At 47.1% G+C, this 27,383-nt stretch overlaps 1 protein-coding gene across 3 annotated transcripts in view; it reads left to right on the top strand.

Annotated features, from left to right (window-relative positions):
• ankdd1b (ankyrin repeat and death domain containing 1B) overlaps positions 1–27,383 on the top strand; it is a 152,799-nt gene that overhangs the window by 17,743 nt on the left and 107,673 nt on the right. For all 3 annotated transcript variants that reach the window (XM_038805518.1, XM_038805517.1, XM_038805519.1), the window contains exons 2-10: positions 8,738–8,841; positions 11,315–11,413; positions 20,116–20,214; positions 21,447–21,548; positions 22,645–22,743; positions 23,712–23,810; positions 25,112–25,210; positions 26,008–26,106; positions 26,223–26,321. In XM_038805518.1, coding sequence (XP_038661446.1) covers positions 8,738–8,841; positions 11,315–11,413; positions 20,116–20,214; positions 21,447–21,548; positions 22,645–22,743; positions 23,712–23,810; positions 25,112–25,210; positions 26,008–26,106; positions 26,223–26,321 — 899 coding nt within the window. The remainder of the gene's footprint in view (positions 1–8,737; positions 8,842–11,314; positions 11,414–20,115; positions 20,215–21,446; positions 21,549–22,644; positions 22,744–23,711; positions 23,811–25,111; positions 25,211–26,007; positions 26,107–26,222; positions 26,322–27,383) is intronic.

A 27,383-nucleotide genomic window follows, 5' to 3' on the forward strand; every position in this document is an offset into this window, starting at 1 on the left:
ATCCTGGTGAACCTCCTCTGCACCCTCTCTAAAGCATCCACATCCTTCTGGTAATGTGGCGACCAGAACTGCACGCAGTATTCCAAATGTGGCCGAACCAAAGTCCTATACAACCGTAACATGACCTGCCAACTCTTGTACTCAGTACCCCGTCCGATGAAGGCAAGCATGCTGTATGCCTTCTTGATCACTCTATCGACCTGCATTGCCACCTTCAAGGTACAATGGACCTGAACTCCCAGATCTCTCTGTACATCAATTTTCCCCACGACTCTTCCATTGACCGTATAGTCCGCTCTTGAATTGGATCTTCCAAAATGCATCACCTCGCAATTGCCTGGATTGAACTCCTCCTTTCTCTTCTGTTGGTACAGAGGCGAGGGTATCTGGTCTCTCCAGCTCAAAGTTTAGTGCTTGTACCATTTGTTTTTTGTACAACTGTGTTGTGAACTGTTTTAATAATCAGAGTATCGTACCCCCCCTCCCTGGACGTTGGTACTGAGGGGAGGGTACCCTATTTCTCCATGCAAAATTAGTGTTTGTACCGTTTGGCCTTGTACTAATGTGATGGTTACTGTTTTAATAAAAAGATATGGCCAATCCACCTACCGTGGGCATGTTTTGGGTTATGGGAGTGAGACCCACGCAGACAGGGGGAGAATATGCAAACTCCACACGCACAAACTCCACACGCACAATGACCCAGGGCCGGGATCGAACCTGGGTGCTCAGTGCCGTAAGGCAGCAGTGCTAACCACTGTGCCACTGTGCCGCCCTTGGCATAATGTTATTGTCACTGAACTGGTAATCCAGCAACTCAGGGTAATGCTCTGGTGATTGACTTTGAATCCTACCACAGCAGATGGTGAAATTTGAATTTTTTTTTTCTTTAAAAAAAAAATAAATTTAGAGTACCCAATTCATTTTTTCCAATTAAGGGGCAATTTAGCGTGGCCAATCCACCTAGCCAGCACATCTTTGGGTTGTGGGGGCGAAACCCACGCAAACACGGGGAGAATGTGCAAACTCCACACAGACAGTGACCCAGAGCCGGTATCGAACCTGGGACCTCGGCGTCGTGAGGCAACAGGGCTAACCCACTGCGCCACCGTGCTGCCCCGTGAAATTTGAATTTAACAAAACAAATCTAGAATTAATAATAGTCTAATGATGACTGAAACTGTTGCTGATTGTCGTAAAACCCCATCTGGTTCACTAATGTCCTTTAGGGAAGGAAATCTGCCATCTTTACTTGGTCTGTAGGCCTACATATGACTCCAGACCCACAGCAATGTGGTTGACTTAATGCTCCCTGAAATGGCCTCGCAGGCCACTCAGTTCACGCAATTAGGGATGGGCAATAAATGTTGGCCCAGCCAGGGAATCCCTCATCATTTGAACAAAAAAAAAGCAGTAAGGATGGCATACGATGCTTTAATTTCATGGTCAAGATGAATGTCAGGCCAATATTTCTATGTATTGTTCGTTCTGAACATATTGTAGAAGTACCACATTGATCAAATTGCAGCTCATGTTTAAGGTCCATCTTGGAGTTTCTGCAGTGAGCCCACAAAAACCTAAGAAAATATAAAATGTCAAAAGATCATTAAACCCCAACAGCTAGTTGTCTCAGATATATGTTTATAATTCTTCCTGACATGGATGTTACCCAGTTTACTTATTTTGTCAACGTGAACATTGTTCGCTGGACCACCCTTTGTTGTCATCCCTAATTGCCCGAGAGAAGGTGGTGGTGAGCCGCTTCCTTGAACCGCTGCAGTCCACCTGGAGTAGATGGCTGTTGGGAAGGTAGCTCCAGGATTTTGAACCAGTGACAGTGAAGGTGATTTACTTCCAGGTCAGGATGGTGCAGGACTTCGCGAGGAACATGCAAGTGGTGGCGCACTCATTATTCCTGATTTACTAAAGGAATGTGAATAGCAAATGGCATCTTTTTCAAGAAAATAGAACTCTAGACATCTCCGTGGGTCCAGGAGTGAAGGAACAATTATATTCCCTTGTATTTTACTTATTGCTGCCTATATGGGCTTGGTTTTCCATTGCACCGGGCACATGGTGGGAGAGGCCCAAAATGTGCTTTGCACGGGTGCCGAGCTGATCATGAGTCACCCGACTCGCTATGCCTGGTGTGATCTGGATTAGGCTCATTTAAATATGCTCGGCCCGTTTTAAACCACATTCTCCCGGCTCCCAGGAGTGACTGGCTGCACCGCGAGGCCTCACTTAGCCACAAATTAGTACTGATCTCCACAAACAGAGACTAGGCGTGATGGCCATGCTGGGGGGCTTGGAGGCCATTGTAGCCTCTCGGTGGTCGGGACAGGGACCACCCGAGCAACCTGGCAGTGCCAACCTGGCAGCACAACCTGAAATCCTGCAGTCAGGTTGCCATTTTGGAATTTCCTATTGCAGGAAACCCTGTAATTGGGAGACGCCTCAGAGACCCCTGTAATAGGAAGACCCTCCCCCCCTCCAAGATCCCTGTAATAGGGAGATTCCCCCCCCCCCCCCCCCCGGGACCCCTGTACTAAGGCGACCCCCACAGGGACCCTGCCCCCAAAGAAAAGAGACCCCTGTCTGGAAGCTAGCTGTTGCTCATGTATTTGCTTTATTTGGCCCCTTGTTCCACTGTAACCAATCACTGTTTGTCGATGTACCATTTGTCAATGTTCTCTGTTGATTTTTCTTTTTGTCTACTATGTACGTACTGGCTATGTTCCCTCGGCTGCAGAAAAATACTTTTCACTGTACTTCGGTACATTTGGGCATCACGGTAGCCTTGTGGATAGCACAATTGCTTCACAGCTCCAGAGTCCCAGGTTCAATTCCGGCTTGGGTCACTGTCTGTGTCAAGTCTGCACATCCTCCCCGTGTGTGCATGGGTTTCCTCCGGGGGCTCCGGTTTCCTCCCACAGTCCAAAGATGTGCAGGTTAGGTGGATTGGCCATGATAAATTGCCCTTGGTTTACAAAATTGCCCTTAGTGTTGGGTGGGGTTACTGGGTTATGGGTATAAGGTAGAGGTGTTGACCTTGGGTAGGGTGCTCTTTCCAAGAGCCGGTGCAGACTCGATGGGCCGAATGGCCTCCTTCTGCACTGTAAATTCTATGATGTGACAATAAATCAAATCAAAATCAAATCAAATCAAGTCAAAGTCTCGAAGCTAGAAAGCAGTTCAGGCAGGGACAGTGAGAAGAATTACAGCTGTAACACTTACCTTGAAGCTCCAAGTGTCCATTCCTCGAAAGAGAGCATCTGTGACCTGCGTGTGGTTCTCACAAGCCATTCATAGCTTTCTAATACTGGACTGTGATTAACAGCATCCACAAACCATTCATTCCTTTCCATTCAAGCCCTCCCTTCACGGTTCAGTGGCCCAAGTGGGGAAAACCCAATGTTTATGAACATTGATAAGTGGACTCCAAGCACTAAGTGCATTCCAATCACTCAAGCGTGTGATTGCACAGGGGTCTCATTACTGGGCAGGAGGAAGTCTCTATGGGGGGTCCTTTTGGCAGGAGGGCCCTGTGGGAAGTCCCTGGGAGGGTTTCCCTATTACAGGGGTTCCTGTGGAGTGTCCCCCTGGGGGAGGGTGTCTGATAGGGGGGGGATGAGCAGGTATTGCATTGTGGAGTGGGGGGGGGCCTCGGTTGGGCATGGATGTTCGCAGCCAGCGCGGCCCTGGCGTGGTGGACCTCGCGGTGGGCCAGGAGAACTCCTGGGGGGGGGGGGGGGGGGGGGTGGTAGTTAGGGCCATGCTGATAGAGACCACAAGTGATCCGCGTGCACATGATTCCCAGCCTCGGGGACCCATCAAGATCATTTGCATTCATTTTCACCCCCCCATTGACAGCCATGGACCTCGTTCCCTCTGCCGGGGGGGGAGGTGCAGAGTATCGCAATTTGGATGGCCTCGGCCCCAAGTGTTGATCCCGATTTTGCCCCGACAACCGATTCTCTGACCCATCGGGAACGCGATCAGGGCATCCCAGGAGGAGAATCCTGCCCTAGAATTGGGTGAGTACTGGCCTGGATCTCACCAAAAAAGCCGGTGTAAATCACTCCGTCAAACTTTAAATTAACATATTTTGGGTGAATCGTACCCATATATCTTTACAATTATTGCCTGCATTCCATTGATCGAGCTTTTCCTTTTACTTTTACAACAAATTCAAATTGATTGAAACCTATGATACAATTAGGGTATATAATTATGCTTAATGGATGTACAGCCTGTAGTACTTAAAGTTATATAAACAAAAGCAATAAAGTGTTCATAGAATCTTGAGCCAAAATGTGAAAGGAAATGCATGCTACATTTTTGGGGATGATCTTTTCTGGTAGTCTTTGACATTTACACCCTCGATTTGAGGGTACAAATAAGTATCAAGAGAGTCTAGCATCAATACTTTAAGATTCTCTTTTCTAATGATATAAGTTGAATTGTTTGTTGGCTTTGGGGTGGGGAAAGAGGGCAATTTTAACGGGCGATTAGTCATAGAGTCATACACCACAGAAAAGGCCATTGGGCTCATCGAGTCTGCACTGGTCAGAAACAACCACCTAAGTATTCTGATCCCATTTTCCAGCACTTAATAATAATAATAATAATATTTATTTTGACGAATAGGCTTACATTAACACTGCAATGAAGTTACTGTGAAAAGTCCCTAGTCGCCACATTCCGGCACCTGTTCGGGTACACTGAGGGAGAATCCAGAATGTCCAATTCACCTAACAGCCCGTATTTTGGGACTTGTGGGAGGAAACTGGAGCACCTGGAGGAAACCCACGCAGACACAGGGCGAACGTGCAGACTCCGCACAGTGACCCAAGCCGGGAATCAAACCTTGGATCCTGGCACTGTGAAGCAACAGTGTTAACCAATGTGTTAACGTGCCACCCTACTTGGCCCCATAGCCTTGTATGCCTTGGGATCGAGAGTGCATATCTAAATACTTCTCAAATGTTATGAGGGTCTCTGCCCCCACCACTCTTTCAGGCAGCGAGTTCCAAACTCCCACCACCCTCTGGGTGAAAAATGTTTCCTCACAGCCCCTCTAAACCTCCTGCCCCTCACCTTAAATCTATGTCCCTTGGTCATTGATCCCTGCAATAAGGGGAAACGTTTCTTCCTGTCTATTTATGACTCTCATAATTTTATACATCTCAATCATGTCTCCCCTCAGTCTCCTCTGCTCTAAGAAAAACAATCCAAATCTATCCAATCTCTCCGCATAACTAAAACTCTCCAGCCCAGGCAACATCCTGGTGAATATCCTCAGCACCCTTTCCAGTGCTATCACATCCCTCTTACAATGTGGATTCCAGAACTGAACACAATTCTCTAGCTGTGGCCTAACCAATATTTTATACAGTTACAGCATAACCTCCCTGCTCTTAAATTTTATGCCCCGGCTAATAAAGGCAAGTATACCATATGCCTTCATTACCACTGTATCAACTGCCGCTCTGCGACCTTAAGGGACCAGTGTATATGTACACCAGGGTCCCTCTGATCCTGGGCCCTTCCCAGGGTCCTGCCATTTACCATGTAACCCCTTGCCTTGTTTGTCCGGCCCAAGTCCATCACCTCAGACTTATCCAGATTGAATTCCATTTGTCACTGATCAGCCCATCTGACCAGCCCGTCTATATCCTCCTGTAATCTAAGGTTAACCTCCTCATTATTTACCACCCCACCAATTTTCCTATCATCCACAAACTTACTGATCAACCCTCCTACATTCATATGTAAATAATTTATATAAACCACAAACAGGAAGAGCCCCAACACTGCTCCCTGCGGGGCCCCACTGGACACTGGCTTCCAGTTGGAAAAACACCCCTCGACCATCACCCTCTGCTTCCTGCCACTCTGCCAATTTTAGATCCAATTTGCCAAATTTCCTTGCATCCCGTGGGCTCTTACCTTCTCTATCAGTCTCCCATGTGGAACCTTATCAAAAACCTTCCTGGAGTCCAAGTAGACTACTTCAAATGCTCTCATTTGCTCATTCTCTCATTTACACACCTGGTCACCTTTTCGAAAAATTAAATCAAGTGGCCTGACATGGCCTCCATTTAACACAACATGCTGACCTTGATTAATTGCTACCTCTTCAAATGCAGATCAATTCTGTCTTTCAGAAATGTTTCCAGTAGTTTCTCCACCATTCAGGTTAGACTGACTGGCCTGTAGTTTCCTGGTTTATCCCTTCCTCCTTTCTTGAATATGGATCATATTGGCTATCCTCCAGTCCTCTGGCATTTATTACCCGCGCCCCTTCTGTTGCCTTCCTTGCCTCGCTCAATAGTGTGGGATACATTTCATCCGCCCCTCGAGATTTGGCTACCTTCAAGCTTGCTAGACCAATCAGAACCTCCTGTCTGCCTATGTTAATATCTTAAATTTTATTACAGTCCTTCTCCTTGATTTCTACTGTCCCTCTGATGAGTGAACACTGACACAAAGCATTAATTTAGAACCCTACCTCCATTCTCCGCCTCCACACACAAATTAACATTGTGGTCCTTAATGGGCCCTACTCTTTCCCTCGTTATTCTTTTACCCTTAATGTACTTGTAAAACAATTTAGGATTTTCCTTTGTTTTATCTGCCATTATCCTTTTTGCTGTCCTAATTTCCTTTTAAAGTTCCCTTTTGTACATTCGACACGCCTCTAGGCCTTCTGCTGTTTTGAGCCATCGATATCTGCCACAATCCTCTGTTTTTCTCCTGATCCAGTGCTATATCACTTGATATCCAGGGTTCACTTTATTTGTCGGTCCTACCCTTTTTATTGATTGGAACATGTTGGCCCTGCACTTTCCCTATTTCCTTCTTGAATGTGTCCCACTGTTCTGTCACAGATTTACCAAAACGTATGTGCTCCCAGTCCAGTCTAGCCGAATCGTACCTGACCTTATTAAAATCGACCTTCGCCCAGTTTGTCCTTTTCCATAACAATCTTGAATGTAACGGAGTTATGATCACTGTCTGCACAATGTTCCCCCACCGTGGGCAGCACGGTAGCATAGTGGCTAGCACAATTGTTTCACAGCTCCAGCATACCAGGTTCGATTCCCGGCTTGGGTGACTGTCTGTGCGGAGTCTGCACGTTCTCCCCGTTTGTGCGTGGGTTTCCTCCGGGTGCTCCAGTTTCCTCCCACAGTCCAAAGATGTGCAGGTTAGGTGGATTGGCCATGATAAATTGCCCTTAGTGTCTAAAATTGCCCTCAGTGTTGGGTGGGGTTGCTGGGTTATGGGGATAGGGTGGAGGTGTGGACTTGGGTAGCGTGCTCTCTCCAAGAGCCGGTGCAGACTCGATGGGCTGAATGGCCTCCTTCTGCACTGTAAATTCTATGATACTTCAACCACTAGCTTGGCTTTGTTACCGAAAATTAAGTCTAAGACTGACCCCTCTCTTTTGCGTACTGGCTTAAAATGTTCTCCTCGATGCATTTTAAGAATTCCGCTTCCTCTAAACCTTTCACACTATGACTACCCCAGTTAATATTGAAATCCCCCACTATCACTACCCTATTACTGTTACACTTCTCTGAAATTTGCCTACATATCTGCTCTTCTACTTCTCTTGGACTGTTAGGGGGCCTATAGAACACTCTCAGCAATGTGTTTGCTCATTTTTGGTTTTTAAGTTCTACCCATATGGCTTCAGTTGAAGAGCCTTCTAAGATGTTGTCCCTCCTTACTGCTGTAATGGATTATCTGACAAAATAACTTAGTTGAAATATTTTTCTACAACTGCACTAGTTGATCTCGCGTATCATTGTCTGAGGGTGATCGAGCGTTTGAAGCACTATTGTGATGTTTTACATAGGACAACAGTACAGAAACGTGCAATTCGAACAAACCAGTTCACGCCTGTTTAATGCTCCGCTTGATCTTCCTCCCATCATTCCTCATCTAATATATCAGCATTTATCCCTTTCTCCCTCAAACACATATCTAGCCTCCCCTCAAATGCACCTGGCTATTTGCTTTAACACTCCATATTGGTTTGTTCCTTTAAGGACATGGTTGATAAACATCATGTAGTGAAGTAGCCTAAGTAGACAAGCACTGAATTAAATTACAGCTAGTTGTAATTAGAACTTGACTCAACTCTTTCCAGAGAGCATGAGTCAGGATAAAAACAGCATATTTTTAAAACGGTTGTTCATAGAATTCCTACAGTGCAGAAGGAGGTCATTTAGCCCATCGAGTCTGTACCGACCCTCTGAAAGAGCACCCTACCTAGGCCCAATCCCCTGCCCTATCCCTGTAACCCCACAAAACCTTTGAACACTAAGGGGCAATTTAGCATGGCCAATCCACCTAACCTGCAAATCTTTGGACTGTGGGAGGAAACTAGAGCACCCAGAGGAAACCCAGATAGACATGGGGAGAAATTGCAAACGCCACAGAGACAATCACCTGAGGGCGGAATTGAACCCGGATCCCTGGCAATGTGAGGTAGCAGTACTAACCACTGTGCTGCCCTTTATGCTAATTTGAAATGCAGTTTTGAAGGGTGCCCCACTTGTCCAGATGGTTATGTTCAGTTGTTAGTATAATTCAGTTGGCAGTTCTCTCACCTCAGCCAAATGTTGTCAGTTCAAGTTCCACTCCAATACTCAAGCATATTTTTAGATAGATTTATGGATTGACTGGACGTACCTGTTGTAACTGCTCATGTTTCCCTTTCCAATAGTGTTGCCACAAGAGAAGACCTTCTTGAACGCTGCTAAAAACGATGATGTACAAACTTTGTCAAGATGCTTAGAAAACAAGGTCCAGATTAACATTAAGACAGAAGTAAGTAATGGTAGATTTTATATATAGCAGTGATTTTGCTGTTCTTTCATTTTAATGTAACTTTTTGGATTGATAAAATTAGTAAGTAATCTTTTTATAAGGAAACAGGAGTAAGAAGAGGTCATCTAACTGAGCCTGTTTTGTATAATCCCCTCCTGTGCCACTGCCAGTCCGCCTGCTATTGCTATAATTACTGTGCATAATGGGAAACGGAATAATCCACAATTTTATGTCTCGGAAACTAAATATTCCATGTCAGTTTCTGAAAATCTTCTTTGTAAAGTATACATTGTGGTTACAATAGTGTTTAAAATCTATTCTCAGTTGCGCCCCCCCCCCCCCCCCCCCCCCCCCACCCCATTTACAGCAACTAATTAATGAGAAAGGTTTTCACAGTGGTGCTGGGAACCCAATACCCGGAAGAAATCTGGCGCCGATCCCACAGAGTGACGTATAAATACCCTTTTGAGCAGGAGGGGACCTTGGTGCCCAATTAGTTGCGCTGAGCACCTCCAGCAGGCAGGGGCAACTAACCTGGCACCGTCTGCAAAGGCAGTGAGCCATGATGTGGCCTACCACTGCCTTAGAGCAGGCAGCTCATCAGAAGTCCATAAGCTGGAGCACGGCAGAGAGTGGCAAACACAGAAAAGGTACAGCTCTGGACCCAGTATGAGAGGCCCATCAAAACTCAGTCTTCCTCAAATTGAATTCAACTTTCCAATTTCCCCACAATGAACCCGATAGTTGGACACTAACATACGCCAGGCCGTTCGGATTCGCCAAAATAAAGGTTAGGAACATAGTAACAGGAGTAGGCCATTCAGCCCCTCGAGATTGTCCTGCCATTTAATGAGATTATGGCTGATCTGTGGCCTCACTTTGGCCCATATCCCTTAAAATCTTTGCTTAATAAAAATCTAATCTATCTCACATTTAAAATCTATAACTGATCGAGCTTCAACTGCTGTTTGTAGGAGAGAGTTCCAAACCTTTACCACCCTTTGAGTGAAGAGGTTCTTCCGAACATCTCTCCTGAACGATCTAGTCCGAATTTTTAGACTATGCCCCCTAGTTTTAGAATCTCCAACCAGTGGAAATAGTTTATCTTTATCTACCCTGCATTTTCCTGCTTTTTAAGGACATTAAAAGGCAAATCAGGTGGCAGCAAGCGTGTACCTCGTTCTTTACCTCGCACCAGACCGTTGAAAATTCTAAATTGCCCCAAGGCCTCAGGACCCTGAGAGGACATCCAGGATTGTGATGCACACTGGGTCCTGGACTAGAAATTAGATTTCTGAGAAGAATTGCTTTGTTTGGATGAATGAGGACTACAAGTCTCTAGCCTATTCCTTTTGAATTGGAAGGTAACAAAATGGTGGGGTGGGTTGGCAGTTGATGATGACAAACTGTGGTATAATCCTTGTGCTCCTCTCAAAGATAGGTTATTATGCCACACTTGCTTTCCAAATGGGAATACTCAGTATCTGATTGACGATGGAACTTTCCTGCTGTCGCACGGGTCCTTCACTGAGTCCAGAGCCTGGCAACAGTTTGAAGCTGCCCTCCTGGTGGGAGTTAAGTGAACTTTCGGAAACAACTCTCAATCCCCCAATCACGGAGTTGCCAGGCTGAAACAGTCAAATTTGGGCACAAAATCATTCCTATGCTAGGGTTTCCTCTCCACACAGGGCCTTTACTTCTGAATGCCCTGCAGCCATCAATTTTGAGGCACCTTTGTACTCACCTACTCTATCTCAGCTACAGCTAACTCTTCCAGTGGAGCGGCTGGTGGTCCTGTGCTTTGGCCGTTCTTATTGGGCAATGCATTGCTGTTCCATCCATTATCCTAAATTGGACAGCAAATCTGGAGCAGGCCAAATAGGAGCCTGTCTCATGTGAAGTTGTACCTATGGGTGTGCTGCCAATAAGCACAATTTGAGACTCACGCATAATCCTGGTGTCAGAATTTAGTAGCCACCAGAAAATTCTGTTCGATGTACGTAGGCGTGGGGGAATGTCACAGGAATCTGTTAAACACCTACTTCTATTTCCAACAGTAATTTCTAACCTAGAGAAAAATTCCAATTTCATGGCACAGGTTAAACAACAAGAACAACTCTCGCACAAAAACAGAAAATGCTGGAAAGTTCTCAGCAGGCCTGACAGCATCTGTGAAGAGAGAACAGAGCTTATGTTTCGAATCTGGGTGACACTTGGTCAAAGTTAGAACAATTCTCAGTTTGGCTGAAGTAGATTTCCTCTCTTCCCTGTTTATCGGTTTTCCTCTTTCTGACTCTCTTTTCTTCTTTGCCTGTGTTTCTCTCTTTCTCTAAGTCTTTTCTCTGGCTATCTGTCCAGCACTTTCTGCAATATATTGAATCAAGAACATTCTAAGTGTGAATTGACGCAAACTAAAGCACACATTTTTGTAAAATTAATTAGTTGTGATTAACCAGTCTCTGTTTCTGAACAGTTGGATCGCACTGCTTTACATTTTGCTGTCGCTAACGTGAAGGAAAATGCTGTTGCCTTTCTTCTCAAACACAATGCAGTGGTGGACATAAAAGATAAGGTTTGTGAAACCCCTACTGCCAAATGGCTGTAACACAATGTTTGTATGTCTTCATAGTACAGTGGGTGGTGGTGGTGTATTACACTTCACAAAGGGAGTCCATGTTGCTGTGACAACTTGCACTTCTACATGCATGTTGTAGTGTGGAACTACAGATAGTGATAGTAGAGGCTCAAACACTCTTCCCATCACATGGCAGACCAGGAATCTTTCTCGCTCTTATCGCCTGCTATTGGCATGTGTTGGAAGGATTTGCAGGTTGATACTTAACCTCTGTGGTCAACTTTCTTAGACATCAAGTTCTGGGTGCGCCCAGAAGCAGGGCACCCACTGCTCTCGAGTAAAGTATATGAAGGTAAATTTGATTTTTTGGTGTGATAGAGTGTCAATGAAACATTTTGAAGGGTAATTTTGTTCTGGAGCAACTGTAAAATGGGTGCACTCAGAACAACTGCCCATTTTACATCTCTCCTGTGTTTCATTTTCAATAGAATTGAAATTTGGCGATTTATATAAGGGCGAGATGAAATGAAAAGAGAAACTGCTGGAAATACTCAACAAGTCTGACAGCGTCTGTGGAGAGAGAAGCAGAAAAATTATTCTGCTGTCAACACCTACTCTGGACCATGCTTTGTTTCTTTATTACAACCATCTTCACTCCCTTTGCCTTTAGTTCCATGGCATCATAGGGATTTAATCATCCCCACCCTATAGATTTTTTAAAAATTACTTTTTCTGAGTTACAAAGCCACAGCTCAGAGTGTGGACAGGGGTGAACCCCTAATCCAGCTCTTTGCCTGCTCCAAAAACCAATTCAAATTCAAATTGAATCCAATTCATGGTGTTCACAAGAGACATATACCAGATCCAGGCATTGTACCTGATCCCACGCTCACCTTAGCCAAAAGGCCGAGAAGCAATTTCCCTACCCTCTAAACCATCCGTGACTGCTCCTTTTGTCCCACATCACCCTCCTCCCATTTTCAACAGTATAAAACCAACACATGTCTTCCTCTCTTCAGGTCTGAAGAAGAGTGCTATTATACTTGAAATGTTAACTCTGTTAGCTGCTATACCTGCTATGTTTTTCCAGCACTGTCTGATTTTATTTCAGAACTCCAGTATCTGCACTATTTTGCTTTTATACCCATTCTGAGTTTATTGCAGAGCAATGTTTTTCAAACTTTTGTCCCCGGGACCCACTTTTGCGAACTGGCCGACTTTCACAACACATGCCACATTCGCTTACTTTTAATGTGAAGGGGGAGCCTGCTTGATCCTCACGATCTCGCTCCAATCAGGAGAGAGCAATGCGCGTATCAGGTGCAGAGTTCAGCCAGTTCCTTTGCGTCGTCTTCGTCTTTGTTAGAATGGAAAATCCAACCTCGCACATGCAGGTCATTGTGAAGGGCAATAACAACAAAATGCTTAATTTACTCAGCACTAGTTACTCCTGGGAAATGCTAAGTTAGAATGCTGACAGCCGGACTTCCGGTGGTGGCTATGAAGGAGTAAGTCGCACATTTGGTGGCTCCCGCTCGGGTTGGACTTTTGGACCTTTCCCCCCGATTTTCTACCGGACTTGGAACTGTAAAATTGAAGACAGACGCAATTGTGTACTGAATTCCCACATCGGTGCATGGAGAGAAGGACTAGAAGTGCTGGTAAAGGCAGAAACAGAAAGACAGAGAAGGTTTGGGCTGAAGCTGCAGCGGGAGACAGCATGGCAGAGGACCGGATCTCTGGTTTGTCGACCCAGCAGTCAATGGAGCAACTGATGCAAGTTATTCAGGAAGGCTTAGCTAAGCAGAAATGGAACTGCTTGGACCCGATAAAAGAGTCGATTGAGCGACTGGAGCTTAGATTGGACTCCCAGGATCGGGCGATCCAGAAGGCGGAGAAGGCGCTGGCTGAGCAGGAGGAACATTAAACTGCAGTGGAGTTGGAGGTGGGGATGCTGAGAGACCAGCAGAAGAAGTTCCTAGAGAATAGATCCCGCCGGCAGAATTTGGGGTCCCGGAGAGGTCCGAAGGAGCCGACGCTGGGGCATACATCGCAGATATGTTTGAGAAGCTGCTGGGGGATGGGGCATTCTCCCGACCCTTGGAGGTGGACAAGGCTCACAGAGCACTCGTGAGGAAGCCGCGAACGGGAGACCCCCCCGAGGGCAACGGTGGTGAGATTCCATAGGTACCTAGATAAGGAGCGCACTCTACAGTGAGCCAAGCAGACATGGAGCTGTAAGTGGGACAATAGTATCCTGCGGGTCTACCAAGACCTGAGTGTAGAGGTGGCCAGGAGAAGAGCAGGCTTCAACCAGATTTGGTTGATCATTTTGAAGAAAAAGGTGAAGTTCAGACTGTAGTATCCGGCCCGTCTCTAGGTCACGTATGAGGAACAGCACTTTTATGTTGCGTTGCCTGAGGACGCGCTGGACTTTGTGAAAAGGAAAGGACTGGTGGTGGACTGAGAATTTTTGAACTTTGCTGCAACGTTCATGTTTATTTTCCTTTTTGTTTCTCTGTTCTTTAAAGAAAAGTTTCTCGTTTTTCATTTAGTGGAAGCTGTTTGTAATGCCTTCTGCATTTGTTTGGGATCAGTGGTAGAGCTGAGTGAGTTAAGGTTTTCATTTGCACTGTTGGGGGATGGAGGTGTGCTTGTTTAGATTTTGGTGTTTTTTCTGTCGGGCAATTGTATGGGGATTGTTTGATGTTGGAGTATGTTGGAATGAGCGGAGGGGAGGGTGGGGAGGGAACAATAGGTGGGAGACTATCCGTCGCCGGGGATGGGGGCCACCAAGTTAGCTGGGTGGGCTAGCTCACAGTAGTAGCGCAGTGGGGGGTGTGCATATGTTTGGTTTATCAAAGGGATTGGGTTACAGAGTGTTGTTACTGGGTGGGGGTAAAATGTTCTGCTGATGAGGGAGGGACATGGGCCAAGAGACAGAGAGGAGGTTGGGGGCAGATGCTGCCTGGGGCGGGCCGGTGGAGGCACGGAGCATGGGCTGGAGGCGGGCCCAAAAAGGGGGATGGCTGATCGGCGAAGGAGGGAGGGGGGGGGGGGGTAAATGAGCCCCACAACCAGGCTGATCACCTGGAATGTTCAAGGGGTAAATGGGCTGGTAAAGAGGGCACGTGTGTTCGCGCATCTGAGGGGACTGAAGGAAGACATGGTAATGTTGCAGGAGAGGCACCTTAGAGTAACTGACCAGATTAGATTGAGGAAAAGCTGGGTCAGTTATGTCTTTCACACGGGACTGGATTCAAAGGCTAGAGAGGTTGCGATCCCGATCAATAAGCGGGTGGTTTTGAGGCGGGTACAATCGTTTTGGATAGAACATAGAACATAGAACACTACAGCGCAGTACGGGCCCTTCGGCCCTCGATGTTGCGCCGACCTGTGAAACCATCTGAAGCCTATCTGACCTACACTATTCCATTTTCATCCATATGTCTATCCAGTGACCACTTAAATGCCCTTAAAGTTGGCGAGTCTACTACTGTTGCAGGCAGGGCGTTCCACACCCCTACTACTCTCTGAGTAAAGAAACTGCCTCTGATATCTGTCCTATATCTATCACCCCTCAATTTAAAGCTATGTCCCCTCGTGTTGGTCATCACCATCCGAGGAAAAAGACTCTCACTGTCCACCCTATCTAACCCTCTGACTATCTTATATGTCTCTATTAAGTCACCTCTCAGCCTTCTCCTCTCTAATGAAAACAACCTCAATTCCCTGAGCCTTTCCTCGTAAGACCTTCCCTCCATACCAGGCAACATCCTAGTAAATCTCCTCTGAACCCTTTCCAAAGCTTCCACATCCTTCCTATAATGTGGTGACCAGAACTGCACGCAGTACTCCGGGTGCGGCCGCACCAGAGTTATTTACAGCTGCAGCATGACCTTGTGGTTCCGAAACTCAATCCCCCTGCTTATAAAGGCTAGCACACCATATGCCTTCTTAACAGCCCTATTAACCTGGGTGGCAACTTTCAGGGATTTATGTACCTGGATGCCGAGATCTCTCTGTTCATCTACACTACCAAGAATCTTGCCATTAGCCCAGTACTCTGCATTCCTGTTACTCCTTCCAAAGTGAACCACCTCACACTTTTCCGCATTAAACTCCATCTGCCACCTCTCAGCCCAGCTCTGCAGCCTATCTATGTCCCTCTGTATCCTATAACATCCTTCAGCACTATCCACAACTCCACCGACCTTCGTGTCATCTGCAAATTTACTAACCCATTCTTCTACACCCTCTTCCAGGTCATTTATAAAAATGACAAACAGCAGTGGCCCCAAAACAGATCCTTGCGGTACACCACTAGTGACTGAACTCCAGGGTGAACATTTGCCATCAACCACCACCCTCTGTCTTCTTTCAGCTAGCCAATTACTGATCCAAACCGCTAAATCACCTTCAATTCCATACTTCCTTATTTTCTGCAATAGCCTACCGTGGGGAACCTTATCAAACGCCTTACTGAAATCCATATACACCACATCAACAGCTTTACCCTGATCCACCTGTTTGGTCACCTTCTCAAAAAACTCAATAAGGTTTGTGAGGCATGACCTACCCTTCACAAAACCGTGTTGACTATCGCTAATCAACTTGTTCTTTTCAAGATGATTATAAACCCTATCTCTTATAACCTTTTCCAACATTTTACCCACAACCGAAGTAAGGCTCACAGGTCTATAAATACCAGGGTTGTCTCTACTCCCCTTCTTGAACAAGGGGACAACATTTGCTATCCTCCAGTCTTCCGGCACTATTCCTGTCGACAAAGACGACATAAAGATCAAGGACAAAGGCTCTGCAATCTCCTCCCTGGCTTCCCAGAGAATCCTAGGATAAATCCCATCTGGCCCAGGGGACTTATCTATTTTGACATTTTCCAAAATTGCTAACACCTCCTCCTTATGAACCTCAATTCCATCTAGCCTGCTCCTCCTTAGAGGAGGAGGAAGGGTGGGAGACACTACGTAAGTAGTGTTTCGGGTAAAGCTGTCACTCGAGAACAGCCCCTTCACAAACCACCTTCAACTTACGCTGACCGCACTGCACGTATGCAAATCTCCCCGGAACAGCCAATCAGAAGCTCTGCTCTGCTGCCCCCTGCTGGATGCTTGACTTCCGTCGAACTCCTCGGGTCACTGATGCAGGTGCACCTTCAACTTACGCTGACCGCATTGCACGTATGCAAATCTCCCCGGAACAGCCAATGAGAAGCTCTGCTCTGCTGCCCCCTGCTGGATGCTTGACTTCCGTCGAACTCCTCGGGTCACTGATGCAGGTGCACCTTCAACTTACACTGACCGCATTGCACGTATGCAAATCTCCCCGGAACAGCCAATCAGAAGCTCTGCTCTGCTGCCCCCTGCTGGATGCTTGATTTCCGTCGAACTCCTCGGGTCACTGATGCAGGTGCACCTTCAACTTACGCTGACCGCATTGCACGTATGCAAATCTCCCCGTAACAGCCAATCAGAAGCTCTGCTCTGCTGCCCCCTGCTGGATGCTTGACTTCCGTCGAACTCCTCGGGTCACTGATGCAGGTGCACCTTCAACTTACGCTGACCGCACTGCACGTATGCAAAGCTCCCCGGAACAGCCAATCAGAAGCTCTGCTCTGCTGCCCCCTGCTGGATGCTGGACTTCCGTCGAACTCCTCGGGTCACTGATGCAGGTGCACCTTCAACTTACGCTGACCGCATTGCACGTATGCAAATCTCCCCGGAACAGCCAATCAGAAGCTCTGCTCTGCTGCCCCCTGCTGGATGTGGGAGGTCGGTACATTATGGTCAGTGGGAAACTGGAGGGGGTCCAGGTGGTATTAGTAAATGTGTATGCACCAAATTGGGATGATGTGGAGTTTATAAAGAGGATGCTAGGGTTTACGGATGGCGCTGAGTCGGAGTGTCGGAAGACCCAGGAATCAGTTAGGAGAAAGAGACAGACGTTCTGGCCTTTGCTTTTCTGGGAGCCCGGAGACGGATACTATTAGCATAGAGGGACTCAGAGCCTCCGAAGACGGTGACCTGACGTTCGGACATGGCTAGCTTTCTCTGTTTGGAGAAAATCAAGTTCACCTTGAGGGGGTCACTGTTAGGTTTCGCCCGGAGATGGCAACCGTTCGTCGACTTCTTTGCGGAAAGTTAATCGTCGCAGAAGGGAAGGGGGTTAGTTTAACTTAGAGTAGGGGGTTAATAAAGGTGGGATCTGTAAGGGAGGGAGATGGCTTTTGCACTATGTTTATAGTTTCATGTACATTGTTTATTGTGTTGTCATAATACCAAAAAATACCTCAATAAAATGTTTATTAAAAAAAAGAATGCTGACAGCCTTATGGGCTTTTACCATGTTTGTAATGTGCTATCACAGGTCAGGAACAGCAGCGTAGTCTTTTCATTTGGAGTCAGCTGTAAGTTTATAACTGACTCTGGAATGAAATCTCAAAAGGAATTTTTCACCCACCATTCCTCTTTCAAAATCAGAAACTTTGCCTCTCATTTGCCAGTGCTTCCCCAGATATAACAGACATGGGCGTTGCATCTTTATTTGCATTGCCACAATTAACAAAGCCATACCCCAAGAAATCATCTTTATACTGCTTTGTTCCCGAGTTAAGTTTTTTCTTTGTAGGCTGCTCACCAGAGGCCCTGGAAGCTCTGTACAGAACTAACACTAGCACTGCTCTATTCTGACCTGGACTCTCCTGTGCAGCTCCCTCCAGCAGATTCAGATGTGAGATCCTGATCAGTAGGTACACTGCTTATTTGTGTCTCTGGTCGTTTCTTACTTGTAAGAAAATGAGTCATCTTCACAGTCCTCTTGCCTTGCTTACTAGCAGCTACAAAATGGAAGCTGCTCTCTCTCCTGTATTTGGTGCCATAAGCATGTACATACAGGACAATTGATGTCAAGTGAACAAGCCGGGCTCATAACCTGCTTATTGCTGCCGCTTCTGCCGGAAGACTGCACACAGTGTCATTTTGTTTTCATTTAAAAGCCAGTAGCGGCGACGATTCTCAATAAAAATTCCGGTCGCAGCCTTTTGGGCGCTTCTCCTGGGATCGAGACCACCGCAGGAACGCAGCAACGGATGGCTGCATCATCCTACCAACACCCGCAGGTCATGAAACGCCCTTTGAAAAAGCCTGATGCAGAGTAACAAAATTCAGCCAGTTAAACAGTTTACTCTTTGAGTACTAATCTGGAATGCTGTTAATACGTTATTTCAGTTTGATCCTTCAAACACTTTGGGTGGGATCTTCTGAGTGTCCCCCGGCAGGGGAGGATGTGAACAACGAGAGTCCCCGCTGACAGTGGCAGGACTGGAAGATCCCACCACCAGCCAATGACCGGCTGCCTCCTCACTGGAAAACATGCCGCAGGAGCGACATACATACATCAAGGGAACAATTCATCTTAGACCTGAAGTGACTCCATTATATTTTCTTTCAGTTCAGTTTGTTAAAGATTTGTGCTGATATGTAAATTATAACAATTTAAATCTGTAGCATGTACACATTCATGGTCTAAGTGATGAAGATTGAAGGCTTCTTTTCTTTGGCACCTGGGCAGAAAATCCCGCCTCTATCGGATCATTAAGAATAAATGGCCCGAATCTGATTCCACTGTCAATTTAAAAATAATTCACAAATAAACCCGGATGAGGAGAAATTCCTTCACACAGTAAATTCTGATCTGCAATGTGCTGCCTAAAAGTGCGGTGAAGCAGATCCATTCAAAAGAGAATTGGACAAATATTTGGAAAAAATAATGGGCGCGATTCTCCGCCCCCCCACGCCGGGTGGGAGAATAGCGGGAGGGCCTACCGACATTTTTCACGCCCTCCCGCTATTCTCTCCCCCCCCCACCCCCCCCCCCCCTGCCCGACCCACGCCACGAATCGCCGCTTGCCGTTTTTAACGGCGAGCGGCGGTTCACCGAGGCCGATGGGCCGAGCAGCCGGCCCTTCACGCCCGTTTCACCACGGCAGGAAACACACCTGCTCACTGCCATCGTGAAACGGGCGCCAGATGCCCGTTTGGGGCATCTAGAGGCCCGATTAGCACGGGAGCACCACGACTGTGCTCGGGAGGGGACAGGCCCGCAATCGGTGCCCACCGATCGTCGGGCCAGCGTCCAAAACAGACGCACTCTTTCCCCTCCGCCGCCCGGCAAGATCAAGCCGCCACGTCTTGCCGGGCGGCTGAGGAGAAAGACGCCAACTGCGCATGCGTGGGTTGGTGTTGTCCAACCTGCGCATGCGCGGCTGACGTCATCGGCCGCATCAGCCGGCGTGACGCTTGACGTGCGGCCTCGACGACCGTCGTCAAGGCCGTGCTGCCATGACGCACGGGGCCGCGCTCCTAGCCCCGCCCGGGGGGGATAATCGGCCCCGGAAGTGGCCGTGAAGGCTGCCGTGGGTCACGGCCTGTCCCACGGCAGCCTTTACGATTCTCCGCATTTGCGGAGAATCTCGCCCGAAGGGCCCTGGGGCAGAGTATGGGGGTGGGATAGCTCATTCAAAGAGACAGCACAGACATATTGGGCCAAATGGCCTCGTGCTATGATTCAAGGGCAGTAATTATGTTTTTTTCTGCGAACAGTGAAGTCTGAACTGTGAAGGAGATTTTTTTACAATGGTGGCATTGCTGCTGACAAAGATGTTTCCATTTTCCTTGCAGCACGGAATGAATGCCATCCTTCTTGCAGCCTGGTTTGGAAGCCTCAGTATTTTGAAAATGTTGGTAGAAAAAGGTGCTGATCGAAAATCCAAAAATCAGGTATGTGTGGTGGTACCTGCTCAGAGTGGCAGGAGCATTCTCCTTATTGAAATAATTCAGCTTGAATTTTCGGATGTCAAGTGCTCTGATAGGTCTGCTGCCATTTTGCTCTCAATTGAGCATTGATTGGTAGCAGGAGGGACATCCGTCCACCCTTGGGACAGTGGTTCCACCTTGGAGAACAGTCGGCCAATCTGATTGGCCGACTGCTCTTCAGCCCTGCAGTGGCCAAGGTGGTTCTGCAGTGCCGCGACCGAGTCTGGAAGTCCTGAAACGCACTTCAGGTAAGTACCAGTGGTCCCGGAGATGTGAGGGTGGCAGTTGCCCCGGGGGGGGAGGGGGGCAAGGTAGGGGTTGCCCGGGTTAGGGGGGGGGCAAGGTAGGGGTTGCCCGGGTTAAGGGCAGGGCACCCCAGGCCCGATCCCTGGTGCGGGCACAATACCAGTTTGGTACCATGGCACTGCCAGCCTGGCACTTTGGCAGTGTCAAGCTGGTGCCTAGGTTGCACTGCCAGTGTGCCAGGCTGGCAGTGCCAAGGTGCCCAGGTGACACCAGCAGTGCCAGGGTGCCAGCCTGGTCATAGACCAACCACCTGGAGGCCTCCAATCATCTAGGAGACCCCCCAGTACTGTTCCGCTTGGTCCAGGTTTGTGAGGACCAGTACTGAACGGTGCCTGGCTGAGGTGTCCCCAGTGAGGCTGGTACGTGCCGGGTGGCCGTTCAATCTGGTCAAGGCAAAGGTAAGTCAACTTCTAAGCTGACTTCACTCTGTGAGACTCGATCCCGCCCTTTCGGCGGCAACATGGTCAGCAGATCGCGCCCTATATATTGACTCTCAAAATTGGGAATTATGAGGCTGATAGGGTGAAAAACCCAGTCATTAGATTCAAAGAGGAGGACGAAGAAAAGTCTGAAACTCAAAGGGGGCAACATGGGGACAAGGCCCAGGTAAAGAGGTGAAGAGAATTGGGGGAAGGGAAACAATATTGTTCCCATATAGCCCAACTATAGCCAGCAGTTTATAAGTTTAGAATAGAAATCTATGGCTGGTCAGACTCTGGCCTACGGGCCTTAAGTTGGACAACGCTGCACTAGAAGGTTCAACATTCGTTGATTATTGTTTTCTAGATTGACAGTAATTGGCTGATGCGAAATGTTATGCTGTTGCTATTTTGCAACGTTACAGTTGCCCATTGCTGAGAAGATCTAAATGAGCTTGTTTTTATCTTTAGGAAGGAATGAATGCACTCCACTGTGCTGCTCAAAATAATCATTCTTCAATTGTACAATATATAGTTAAAGATTTGCAGTTGAATTTGAACAAACCCACAGAGGTATGTGAAACACAACTTATCAAATAGTTCTGTTTTAGTGAATCCTTTCAGCAGATAATTTAAAATGAAAAGGGGAAACCTTATAGACAAAATAGTGGTTTTGATCAAATCAATACCTCGTGAACCTTGGCCTTCTGCACTGCTCCGTGATTTTTTATTTTTAAATATTAGAGTATCCAATTAATTTTTTCCAATTGAGGGACAATTTAGCATGGCCAATCCCACCTAGCCTGCACATCTTTGAGTCGTGGGGATGAAACCCACGCAAACACCGGGAGAATGTGCAAACTCCACATGGACAGTGACTGTAGCTTGAGGGACACCACTCCACAACGGCCGTGGCTGACTAGGCGTCTCTCCTACTCTTACTGCCAGCCACTGACATGTTTGGAAGGATTTTCAGGTTGAGGCACACAACTTGTTTGAACACGTTATTAACACACCTTCCTTCGCCATCAAGTCCTGGGATGGGACTAGAACCAGAGCTTGTGGGTCAGAGGCAGGGATGCGACCCACCACACCACAAGACCTCCAGGCATAATAATGGATGGGATAAAGGATGGATACAGAATACTGAGGGGCCTAGATAAAGGATGTTTCCACTATAGGAGAAACGAGAACCCGAGGGCACAGCCTCAGACTGAAGGGACGATCCTTTAAAACTGAGATGAGGAGGAATTTCTTCAGCCAGAGGGTGGTGGATCTGTGGAACTCTTTGCTGCAGAAGGCTACGGAGGACAAATCACTGAGTGTCTTTAAGATAGAGATAGATATATTCTTGATTAATAAGGGGATCAGGGGTTATGGGGAGAAACCAGGAGAATGGGGATGAGAAACATATCAGCCATGATTGAATGGCGGAACAGACTGGATTGGTCGAATGGCCTAATTCTGCTCCTATATTCTGGCAGGTGTAGCCTGCCCTGATAGGTTCACCCCGAGAAAATGGCGGGAGGTACGGCTGTGGGATAATCAAGTCCCACCTCCAGCCATCCCAGACTTATCAAACAAAATCATTGAGGAGAGGCCGAAGCCTGGTCCAGTGTACAGTGTGAAGCTGGTAGTACAACAAATGACTGGAGATCTTCCTTTCCAGAAAGGCAAAAAGCCATATCATTTGGCAGCTGAATATGGATGTCTTGAAATGGCAGAGACGTTGAAGGAGTTTGAATATAATACACAGGAGAAGGACAAGGTAATATTTTTCACTTCTTTGGCCACATTTCTTATTGTTCAACCTTCAACCTCTCTTAGTGTTGTTCTCTAGTGAATCGCAGGAAGAATCAGAGAATTTTACAGCATCGAAGAAAGATGTTCAGCTCATCATTTCTGTGGGCTCTTTCAAGCAGCTATCCAATTAGTCCCAGTTAATAAAGCCTGATTGAATGGCAGCAGGCAGACCTTGGGCGCGATTCTCCAACCCCCACGCCGGGTGGGAGAATCATGGGAGTGCCGGGCGATTCACGCCACGCCGCCCTGGCACCCGCACGCGATTCTCCCACCCCCCCCAAAACGGCGTGTCGTGTTTTACGACAGGCCGCTCGGAGAATCGTCGCTCGCTGTTTCTAACGGTCGAGCGCCGATTCTCCGGCCCGGATGGGCTGAGCGGCCTGCCTAATCCGACCGGTTCACGCCGGCGCCAACCACACCTGGTCGCTGCCGGCGTGAACAGCGCGCGACCACTGCGTGTGGGGCCTGTGGGGGGGGGGAGGATCGAGCACCAGGGGGGTGCTCAGGAGGGGTCTGGCCCACGATCGGTGCCCACCGATCGTCGGGCCGGTGTCTCTAAAAGACGCACTCTTTTTCCTCCGCCGCCCCCAATGATCAATGCTCCATTCTTGTGGGGCGTCCACGGGGAGGACGGCAACCGCGCATGCGTGGGTGACGTCATTTAGGCGCCGCCGGCCGCGTCATTCAGGCGGCGCCGCTTTGACGCTGGCGCCAAGGCCCGGCGCGCGAAATTGATGCGCCGCCGCTCCTAGCTCCCTGGGGGTGGGAGAATAGGGGGCGAGGAGCGGCCTCTGACGCCAGAGTGAAACACTCCAGTTTCCACTCCGGCGTCGGCACTTTGTCTCCCTTTGGGAGAATCGCGCCCCTTGTCTTTGATGTATAGATTTTACTGATCTGAACTAATAAAAATAAGTCATTGCTCTTATTTTGCAGGAAGGTAACACAGCCTTGCACTTTGCTGCCATGAATGGTCACACAGAGGTACTGGAGGAGTTGCTGAAAGAATGGAATCTAATAGATGAGTGCAATGAGGTAGGTTATTGTGAGGGATTTGTTAACTAGAAACCATCGACAGAAAATATTTGCACATGCTCACTCAAACCTACCGTATCTTCCACTTACAAAGAGAAAATGGACTCGAGCATGGCAGATTGCCTTTTTCAATACATCATTTTTTTTTAATAGTTTCAGTTTTGCCATTGGTACTTTATTCCTTCACAGGGTGAGATTAGGGCAGCATTTATTGCCCATCCATCAAGAAATTGTTGATGTGATAATTGACCATGCTGATATGGGATCATTCAGTGCATACGTATGTGTAGTGTTTGTTTGGGTGGTGTAATCCATTCCTAACACATGCCGTGGTGGGAATTCAACCCTATTGTATGGCTTTAAAACGTCAAGGTATCACAGTGATGGGAATTATAATTCATGTTGGTTCTCTGTCCTATATATGGATTTTCAGTATCTGGCTGCAGGAAAATAATTAACTTAATAAAATATACTATACGATTGATGAAAACTGAAATGAGAATCGGTGATAACCAAATCCATTGAGTGCGAAAAGTGAGAGATCCAACATGCCGGAGGCTGAGCTGGAAAGATTGAGATTGCACGTGGTGATGTATGCATACGCACTGCAGTGATGGAAATGCTTGTATTCTCCTGAAGTGTGATCTATAGTTCGTACTGGCCATAACCTGCTGTTAACTCATGTTAGTTACGTTGCACCCGGTGATAATTACTAAGGTGTTAATGGGGAAATTACAGGTAAATGGAATTAGGCTGCAAATCAACCATAATCTCACTGAACGGCAGGACAGGTTCTCCCATGAAACGGCTCACCTCTGTCATAATATACATCAGTATATCATGGTGCAGACACACACTGATGGACACACGCAGGGACCAATCAACATGTACAAACACCGCAGCCAATCACCAGTTAGAATACACACACTATAAAGGCAGAGGGCACCATGGTTCCCGCTCATTCTGGGTGCTGCCTCTCAGTGTAACAAGAACTCATCCAGTCCAGCACGGACTCACAACACGTGCTGAGAGAATCAACTGGTTCGGACAAGGCTTAGGTCTCTAGTTTAAGTTAGCATCATTTAGACCCACAGTCATCGTGTGTTAGTTAGTTAGAAGTAGTTAATAAAATTGAGTTGAACCTTCATCAGTGTTGGAAGTGTCTGTTCATCTCTCAAGTCTACACTAGCCAACACTTCAACTTCCTAAATTTTCCAATATTTTGATTCCCTGTGCAGTGAAGTTTTGTTTGGTACGATACATTATTACATTATACACTAACACCTTTGTATTACTGACAGGAGGGTAAGACTGCATTCTATCTGGCTGCTGTGGGAAATCATCAGGAGTGTGTGAACCTGCTCATGGAAGCAGGAAGTGACATCAATATTTTACCAAAGGTACCTCAAACCCTTTGTAGCCTCTAGAAAATAACTTGTTCTCTAATTTATCTTAGTTGAATCTTCTCTAAATTTATCAGTGGCATCAAAACACATTTGAGGCAAAGGGACTGAGATTCCTTCAGACTCCGGCCTCAAGAAGGCACCATCTCCACTACTGGTAGGCAGAAGACCTGCCAGTGGGGGGTTGTATGTGCCTGTCACTCCTTCACAGGCAGTTCACCCATTCTCAGAAATGATTATCGGCTGCTTGCCTCAAATCCTGGGGGCAGGTTGGAGCAGAAATGAAATGTGGGGAGAGGAGGAAGAAATGTGGGTTGGGGGGAATAGAGAGAAAGGCAGGAGAGGGAAAGAGGGAAGGAAGGGAGGAGGGAGAGGGAGTAGTGAGAGAAGGGATGAGCGGAGGTGTGAGGAAAGTATAGCCTAAGTAATACAGAAAATTTGAAATCAAAGATATGGGGCGAGGATCTCTGGTCTTCCAGCCGCGTTTTCCTGCTTTTCGTGTTCCTGCAGCCAACCAATGGGGGTTCCCATGGTGGCCACCCCTACGCCGTTGGGAAATCTGTGGGCGGGGGGGGGGGGGGGGGGGGGGGGGGGGTGCACTGCCGGCGAACTAGAGGATCCTGTCGACAGAACTCCAATGATGGTGTGCTTGAAAATTGAAGGAAAATTGTGAATTTTCTGAGATTTCAGCATGGCAGGTTGAGAGTTGGAGGGTGGACCGTCGCCTCACTGAAGTGATTCACAGTGCTGGTTCATTTGTAAATGTAATTTGACAATGCTTAATTTCCTTTCAGACCAATTTGAGCCCCATGCACGTCGCAGCCGAGAAAGGTGATAGTGCCATGGCTTTGGTCCTCCTTGATGCTGGAATTGCTTGCAATGGTCAAAATAATGTAAGTACCATGGGCTGGGAAGGGGGAGAAATCATGTGTCAGCTCAGAATTACAAGTCCTATAACAGTGACACTGTGATTCAGTCCTGTGACTTTCTTTTTTCCAATCCCTTGCAGAGAAAGGAATCCCCTCTACATATAGCTGTTAAAAACCAACATACCCTAGTCGCACAGCTCCTTGTGGAATCCAAGTGTGATGTTAACATTTTAGATGAGGTAAGTCTTTAAAAGCTAACCTGTTTGGATTCAGACAAATAATCATGTGCATGTGTCACAGTTGTTGGGGAATAGATTAGAAAAGGGCTGCTTTTCCTCTGATTTGGGGTGATGATCAACTCCAGGGTACAGGGCAGAAGAAAAGGGGTCAGAAGCTGGTGATGTTGGGCCTTCGTCTCCTTTCAGTTACCCTGGAATTTAGGAGGTGGGGAATCTCCTCAGAGGGGGGGAACTGAATCATAGAATTTACAGTGCAGAAGTAGGCCATTCGGTCCATTGAGTCTGCACCAGCCCTTGGAAAGAGCACCCAACTCCACCCTATCCTCGTAATCAGTAACCCCACCTAACCTTTTTGGACATTAAAGGCAATGTATATGTGTTTGAACTTTGCCAGTGAATTTAAATATTTGATAAACTATTACGTTAAAACTTCACCTGATTGACATCGAAAAGGAAGAAAGTAAATGAAAATTTAGTGAATGCGTTAAAGGGATCAGCATTAACATTCAGGCCATTTGAATTTGACCATAACATTATTCTTTACAATTAGTTCTATAATTGGTGACGATCCTTTGGGCATAAACAATGCCTGTCCTTCCTTTAAGGATTGAGTACCAGAATCAAACATCAGTCAAACAAACAGGAAGATAGTTTCTAAACAAATTCTCATACTTAACATTAAAACCTGCTTTGGGAAGCATCAAAATAGATGACCTATTCCTCTAGTGCCATAACTGAATGTCCCTTTTTGCTGACCCATTTAAAAAAAAAATAATTTAGAGTACCCAATTAATTTTTTCCAAATAAGGGGCAATTTAGCATGGCCAATCCACCTAGCCTGCACATCTTTGGGTTGTGGGGGCGAAACCCACGCAGACACGGGGAGAATGTGCAAACTCCACACGGACAGTGACCCAGAGCCGGGATCGAACCTGGGACCTCGGCGCCGTGAGGCAGCAGGGCGAACCCACTGCGCCACTGTGCTGCCCGCTGACCCATTTTTAACAGTATATTGGGAGGAATGCCGGTAGCATTGGTTCTCATCTCCTCTGGGATACTTGA

This window comes from Scyliorhinus canicula, chromosome 8 (assembly GCF_902713615.1).
Source record: "Scyliorhinus canicula chromosome 8, sScyCan1.1, whole genome shotgun sequence".
Classification (NCBI taxonomy): Eukaryota; Metazoa; Chordata; class Chondrichthyes; order Carcharhiniformes; family Scyliorhinidae; genus Scyliorhinus; species Scyliorhinus canicula.